A 7,454-nucleotide genomic window follows, 5' to 3' on the forward strand; every position below is an offset into this window, starting at 1 on the left:
GGAGGATCCATTCCCACAGCGACTGGGACTTGCGTCAGATATTCCTTCGGAACCACAAATCCCAGAATGCAATGCGCCAAAACGGCATCCTATTCCGTCCGAGCAGTCACAGCTAGAGGTTCCGGGAGCAGAGGGCATTCACTTCCGGCGGCAGGCCGCGGGGCCATGGTAAGGAGGCGGGTGGCGGGAACTGCGGGAGGTGGTGCGCTTTGGGGGGTCGTGTTCCAGGTTGGGCAGGCAGGCAGATTCTTGGAGTTCTGATTCGGAGAATCCGGGGGGTTGGGGGGGACTTTCGGCGTGGGTTAAGTCTTGCAGTGCCGCGCCTTCTTGCGCTCGGGTCACGTGGGCCGACAGTAGCGCTCGCTGACATTCACTGAGCACTGTCCCCGGGCTTCAAATCCTCGGGTCCATCAAGTGCATTTGAGGGCTGTGAAACCGTTGTCTCATTTGGTGTGTTGTGAATCCCCATCGTGAAAGGCGAAGAAACGGGAGGCCCAGAGAAGTGGAGGAATTTGCCCAAGGAGTCACAGCTAGTGACTGTAGGAGCCAGGATCGGAACCCAGATCTGGCCCCCGAGCCCAGAGAATCTTTAACTGCACTACTCGAGGTGTGCATCTGCACCTGACCAAACCCATGTGCTGCGGTTTGGCGCCTCCCCCCGACCCCCAAAACTGGGCTCAGAAAACAGCGCTTCCCCTTCACCGAAGATGATGCTTTAACCAGATAGAGAATCGGGAGGTTATTATAAGTATCGCAGTGATTTGTTACTCTTTAGGACATTGGTTCCTGCTGGGGAAAGTGTTCTCACAGCCTTATGCGTTCAGTGCCCAGCCCAGAGTTGGCTGTCCCTAGGTATTTGTTGAATGAAGGAAGGCTCTGCCACCTTTCTTGTACCTCTTTGAACTGCCTGAAGGAAAGAGGACCAGTTTGAGAGTCAGACTCTGCGCCACTCACTAGCTGTGTGTCTTTGGGTAAATTTCTGACCTTCTCTGTGTTTAGTTTTCTCAGTGGTAAAGTGGAAGTACAGTTAACCCTTGAACAGTATGGGTTTGAACTGTGTGGGTCCGCTTCTGTGTCGATTGTTGAAAATAAATACATTGGAAAATTTTACGGAGATTTGCAACAATTTGAAAAACCTGGCAGACAAACGGCATAGCCTAGAAATACTGAAAAAATAAAAAGGTACGTCATAAATGCCTAAAATACAGGTAGATACTAGTTTATTTTATTTACACCCATAGTACATACAAGCTTGTTTTAAAAAGTTTATTACAATGCACACAGAGGCTTGCAGACTGTACACAGCATCATGCGTAGTCGAGAGAAACAAGCCTAAAGATGTGGTATTAAATCCTAACTGCATAAAATTACAGTATACTGTGCTACTGTAATAATTCCATAGCCACCCCCTGTTGCTATTGCTGTGAGCTCAAGTGTTGTGAGTATGTGCTTAACACGGTGTGTTGCTCACCATCTCCACGTGAACACTTCGTTACTAGTAAATTGCAAAAGGCAGTAAAAAGTGATCCCGTGGTTCTCGCGTATTTTTCATCGTGTTTAGTGCAATATTGTAAACCTTGAATAACAACACCACGGGACCCATATGAAATGCCAGTAGTGATTCTGGAAGTCCTCCCGAGAAGCAGAGAAAAGTCATGACCTTATGAGAAAAAGTTGAATTGCTCGATATGTACTGTGGATTGAAGTCTGAGGCTGCAGTTGCCTGCCATTTCAAGATAAATGAATCCAGCGTGAGGACCATTGTAAAAAAAGAAAAGGAAATCCGCGAAGCCGTTGTGGCAGCTACGCCAGCAGGTGCGAAGACCTTGCACTTCTTTGCGAGATACTTTTTTTATCTCGTATTGAAAATGCAGCTTTTATGTGGGTGCAGGATTGCTATAAGAAAGGCATCCCTGTAGACTCTAATATGACTCGAGAAAAAGCAAAGTCGTTATACAACACCTTGGAGCAAAAGGAAGGAGAAGGAACTAAAGCTGGAGAATTCAGTGCCAGCAAAGGATGGTTTGATAATTTTAGAAAGAGGTTTGGCTTCAGAAATGTCAAGATGGCCGGAGAAGCAGCTTCTGCCAACCAACAGGCCGCCGATGAGTTCCCACCTCAAGAGCTCGTAGACGGCCCAGCAGAGGAATTAACCGGAGGTGCGTCAGTGCTGATGAGAGCTTCCGGACCAGTGCCAGATGAGGGACATGTGGAAGCAGCAGAGCCAGAAAACAAGTTGACATTAGACAACCTGGCAGAAGGTTTCGATTATTCAAGACGCCCTTGGCTTCTTTTACAACATGGACCCTCTGTGATCCGGGCACTGAGACTAAAGCAGATGGTGGCAGAGGGATTGGTACCGTACAGAAACATCTTCAGAGTAATGAAAAAGCAAAAAAGTCAGACAGAAATTACAATGTATTTCCGTAAAGTTACGCTGAGCGTGCCTGTTTCTCCTGCCTGCCCTTCCGCCTCCTCCACCTGTCCCACCTCTGCCACTCCTGAGACCGCCAGGCCAGCCCCTCTGCCTCCTCGTCCTCAGCCTACTCGGTGGGCAGACGACAAGCCTGAAGACCTTCCTGCTGATACGCTTCCGTGGAATAAAGAGTGAATAGTCTCTGTGCGGTACAGTTCAGCCTACCTGCTGTGTATGCGAGTGAGTGTCTTCATGTGAGATCTAGTAACCGTATGGCAGGAACTGCGGGAGACGCTTTGTGTCCCCCTCCGCCTCCGCCTGGGTAGTCGTCCTGTAGAACATGCAAGACTCCTTTGCAAGTGGGTAGCCTATCCTTAGAGGCTGTATGGTGAGTGATGTTTAATATGAAATTAGCGATGTGTCTTCTTAGTGTTTTGTAACTTTGCTTTCTGCTATCAAAGATTTAGTTACCCTGCAGTATGCCCCTTCCCTCCCCCTCCCTCTCCCCACCATAGGAGAAAATGCACATCAGCCTGTCATCGCGGCTAAGCGGTTTTTTAAAGAAGTAACAGTGTTTCCGATAGTGTATTCGGAACCTGACTGTAATACTGTATGCCATAAGAATTGTATAAGGATTCATTCATCCGTGTACAGGCCAGGCTCCTGGGAAACGATAGTATCGATTACACTAGGCTGCCATAAAGCAACCCCATTACTGCTTCTTTTTACCAATCCATGAATCACTGTCCTTATAAATAAATAGGAATCTCCCTTTCTTATTATCCTTCCTTTTTTGCGTCTAGTGTCAGTAATGTGTGTACTATTACAGTGTTTTGTGTCCTGTAGGACAGTATTGATGTGGGTACTGACAATTCATCTTGGAAACAAGGTAAACGTAATGGTATCGATAATACAGTACTGTAAATGTATTTTCTCTTATGGTTTTCTTCATCACGTTCTTTTCTGTAGCTGACTTTATTGTAAAAATGCGGTATACAATACATGTAACAACAAATATGTGTTAATCGACTTTACCAGTAAGGCTCCTGGTCAACACTATGCTATTAGTCGTTGACTTTTTGAGGAGTCAGAAGTTATATGTGGATTTTTGACTGCATGGGGGGGTTGGTGTTCGAACCCCTGCATTGTTCAAGGGTCAACTGTACTGGCACCCGCCTTGCACTGCTTGTGTGAAGCTCCCATGAGCTTAGAGCATCCTTCCCTGTGTCTCTGGCAATAGTAGCAACCTCACAGGATTGGCAGGAGCCTCTGGGTAAGATGCTCTGCAGATGTTTATTTTGTGATCAGCATGGTTGAGTTCTTGAGAGCAACGGTCTCCTGTCTCCCTTCCAGGCCACCCTCCTCCGAGCTGTGTCACGGTTGGCAGGCCCAGCTGCATGGAGAAGGCCTGTCTGCGGGCTGTGGTGCCGCACCGGGCAGGATCCTGGGAGGTGGGTGGGGAGCAGGACCCCCACCCTGAAGGAGAAGCCTGCAGGCACGGAGACAGAGAAATTCCAGATGGTCTACCGGTTCGACGCTATCCGAGCCTTCGGGTACTTGTCCCAGCTGAAGGTGGCGCAGACGGCCCTGACGCTGCTGGCCCTGCCGCCTGGCCTCTACTGGTACTCGCACGGCCTCGTGACTCTCGGCTCCTTGTGCTTTGCGGGCGGGATAGCTGGCTTCGCCCTGGCCATGCTCTGCTGGATGAGCCACTTCCTCCGGAGGCTGGTGGGCATCCTGTATGTGAACGAGGCAGGCACTGTGCTGCGGGTAGCCCACCTGACCTTCTGGGGCCGGCGGCAGGACACGGACTGGCCCGTGGCTGAGGTGGTCCCCATGACGGAGAGCAGGGACTGGCCCCAGGAGCTGTTTGTGCGTATCCAGCAGTACAGTGGGAAGCAGACCTTCTACCTGACCCTGCGCTATGGACGCGTCCTGGACCGAGAGCGTTTCACACAGGTGTTTGGGATGCTGGACACCCTCAAGTGAGCTGGGAGCTGGGCCTCCGGGTGGCCCTGGGACGCCTGGATCTCCAGCAGGAAGGCCGAGGGTGTGGGTGAGGCTGAAGAAGGGGATCAGGCAGCTGGAGACTTTGCCAGGGCCTCTAGGCCCTTGTCTTTTGGGATGAGGAAAGTCATGAGGCAGGAGCTGGTAATCGGGTTTACAGGAGAGGTCCTTAGTACAAATTCTTATTGCCTTTGTGTGTGACATTCAGCCAGATAATGGCCAGAAGTTTCTGTTAACAGCCAGTTGTTGGAGGAAGCCATGTCGGGTTCATGCAAGCTGTGCTGTGCTGAGAAATCAGAAGGCAGGGAGGTGTGGCAGGGGGAGCACAGGATTCGGAGTGAGAACGCTTGAGTGCTGTCAGGTGTTAGTTCCTGGTTCCTGGTCCAGGTTATTGAGTCTCGCTGAACCTTGGTTTTCACATCGGTGAAAGGGAAAGTCCTGCCTGTTTCATGGGATGGGTGTGAGAATAAACGGTAAATGTCAAGGTCAGTGCAAAGGTGATGGTGTGGTGCAAGGCTTCCAGGCAGTCAGGAGGGATTTCCCAAGCCCTGTGCAGGGCCCCCTCAGGACTCAGCCTCAGAAAGGACCGGAAAGAAGCCTAGATAAAGGTGGGTCATTTGACCCCGCCAGGATGGTGACCGCACAGTGACTGGGACAGGTGTTGGCCTGGCGAGCACAGCACCCCTGCCAAGATGGTGTTCACCACCCAGACGTTCAGGGCCCTCCTGTCAGAAGGCTCTGCAGTGTCCTAAAGTGAGATGAACTGTATTCTGGTGCATTATTTTATAAACTAAAGCTAATGATATGCACTGCCTTTCCCTGTAATTTGTCATACACATTTGTCATGCAGTCTGTAACAGAGTAACAAGGGAAGACGTGATCTTTATAATTCAGAAGTCAGTAACAGCACGTTTTGTTGTGTGGACTTAGAGGCTTTTGTATTGCGGTAAAACATACAGAACGTAAATTTTTTCTTTGACCGTTTTCCAGTGTACAGCTCAGTGGGATTAAGTACATCTACGGTATTGTGCAACCATCACCTCTGTCCATTTCCAGAACTTTTTCGTCATCCCCAGGAAAACTCTGTCCCCATTAAACATAACTCCCCATTTCCCCCTCCCCCTGGCCCTTGTGACCACTCATCTGCTTTCTGTCTGTGTGGATTGACTTATTCTGGACATTTCGTTTAGATGGACTCATACGCCCCGTGGTCTGTGATGTCTGGCTTCTTTCACTTGCCCTCCTGTTTTCAAGGTGCATCCAGGCTATAGTGTGTATGAGCTTCATTCCCTTTTATGGCGAATAGTGTATTACGTGTAGACTGTGTTTTATTTATCCCTCCGTTGATGGACATTTGTATTGTTGCCAACGTTTGGCTCTTGTGAGTAATGCTGCTGTCAGCATGGCTGTATAGAAATCTGAGGCCCTGCTTTCGGTCCTTTGGGCTGTGTGCTGAGACGTGGAATTCCTGGGTCGTAGGGTAACTCTACATCTGACTTCGTGAGGAACCACCAGGTTTCCCACGGTGGCTGTGCGGTTTTATATTCCTCAGCACCGCGTGAGGGCTCCAGTTTCTCCATGTCCGTCTTTTGGATAATTGCCATCCTAGTGGGTGTGAAGTGGTCTCTTACTGTGCTTCCAGGCTTTTCTAAAAACATAGATGTTATCCTGTATCTGGAACTGCTGGGGTTTTTCCTTCCTGTAACACATGACTGTCTTAGCTGTCTTAGCTGTAAACCATTAAAAATATTCTGTCACAAGAAAATAAAAACGTTGTAATGATGAGAGCTGTCTCATGTTAACTAACCATATTGTAATAATTGTTTTGCAACATATATACATAAATAAATGATTACGTTGTACACTTTAAGTTGATACAGCAGTTATATGTTGGTTATAGCTCAGTAAAATTGGGGAAAACAATAGGCAGCACACCTTCCCTAAAACAAAATATGTAGATAATTTGATTTTTTCATTTAAATACTGTGTAAAAACAAATTCAGAAATTGCAAAATACTCCACTGAGTGGATGTAGCTGGTCCTTTAACTGTGACCTCTTAAGTCATTGCCATTTTTCCCGTTGTTACAAAAGAACGTGGCATATCATGGGGTGCCAGGGTGGCTCAGGTGGTTAAGCACCTGACTTGATTTCGGCTCAGGTCATGATCTCACAGTTGTGAGATCAAGCCCCACGTCAGGCTCCATGCCCAGTGGATTCTCTCCCCCCTCCACCCCTGCTCTCCCTTCCTCCCTAAAAAATGTGGCATATCAAATACATGGAGAGAGTGCCTTCTCTGTAGGCTGAAAATGGCATTTTGAGAAAAGTCGCTAATACAAAATAAATTTAGTTTTCTTAGTTAATTTATTCCATTTCACAGATGTGCAAGTAAAGCCTGTAACGCAGGACCGTTCTGTAAGCTTCCAGATCAGCCTTTTATTCTGCCCAGATCTCTTGTGCCATTCCCTGCTCAGCACTGGCCACAAAGAGGGGGATTTGGGTCCCTCTGGGGGAGTGTGGGGGAGGGAGGACAGCCAGTAAACCAGTGCACATGCATATTTAGGTGACCGGGAGCAGTGAGTGGGAGTGGGTCGCCATGAGGAGGCAGGGACAAGAGCAAGAGTGGGGTGCATGCTGGCGGCCGGCCCTGATTTGATCCTAACCTCTGGGGAAAGCCTGGAAGGTGAGAGGAAGGTGAGAACGGTGGAAGGAAGTGTGAAGTGTGGGAGCTTTTATTTTTGTATATTTTTAAAGATTGTATTAGAGAGAGGGCACATACTATGGGGAGGAGCAGAGGGAGAGGGAGAAGCAGGCTCCCTACTGAGCAGGGATCCTGATGGGGGCTCAATCCCAGGACCCCGAGATCATGATCTGAGCTGAAGTCAGACGCTTCACCAACTGAGCCACCCAGGTGCCCCAAAGTGTGGGATCTTTTAGAAACAAGAAGAAACAGCACTTTGTAGTTTGTATTCAGTTGTAGTTAAAGATGCAAATGTAAAGTCATTGGCTTGTGGATTTGATTCCTGCGGTTAG

General features: G+C 48.7%; 1 protein-coding gene across 3 annotated transcripts; it reads left to right on the plus strand.

Moving 5' to 3' along the window:
- The first annotated feature begins 108 nt into the window (after positions 1 to 108).
- On the plus strand, positions 109 to 6,293 carry TMEM186 (transmembrane protein 186). Of its 3 annotated transcripts, none has more exons than XM_011225569.3 (2): positions 109 to 168; positions 3,770 to 6,293. In XM_011225569.3, exons 1-2 carry the CDS (start codon positions 166 to 168, stop codon positions 4,403 to 4,405), a joined length of 639 nt encoding a protein of 212 aa, XP_011223871.2. In that variant the 5' UTR covers positions 109 to 165; the 3' UTR covers positions 4,406 to 6,293. The 3 variants fall into 3 exon arrangements, with proteins under 3 accessions (XP_011223871.2, XP_034526276.1, XP_034526275.1); XM_034670385.1 differs by lacking the exon at positions 109 to 168 and adding an exon at positions 192 to 2,804; XM_034670384.1 differs by lacking the exon at positions 109 to 168 and adding an exon at positions 2,825 to 3,305.
- The last annotated feature ends 1,161 nt before the right edge of the window (positions 6,294 to 7,454 follow it).

Source organism: Ailuropoda melanoleuca, chromosome 10, assembly GCF_002007445.2.
Source record: "Ailuropoda melanoleuca isolate Jingjing chromosome 10, ASM200744v2, whole genome shotgun sequence".
Lineage (NCBI taxonomy): Eukaryota > Metazoa > Chordata > Mammalia > Carnivora > Ursidae > Ailuropoda > Ailuropoda melanoleuca.

Excerpts from the sequence above, each read along its gene's own strand:
- TMEM186 (XM_034670384.1), top strand. The coding sequence starts at position 3,228 with ATGTGTGTACTATTACAGTGTTTTGTGTCCTGTAGGACAGTATTGATG. Across the intron at positions 3,306-3,769 it reads CAATTCATCTTGGAAACAAG|GCCACCCTCCTCCGAGCTGT; the intron begins GTAAACGTAATG and ends TCTCCCTTCCAG.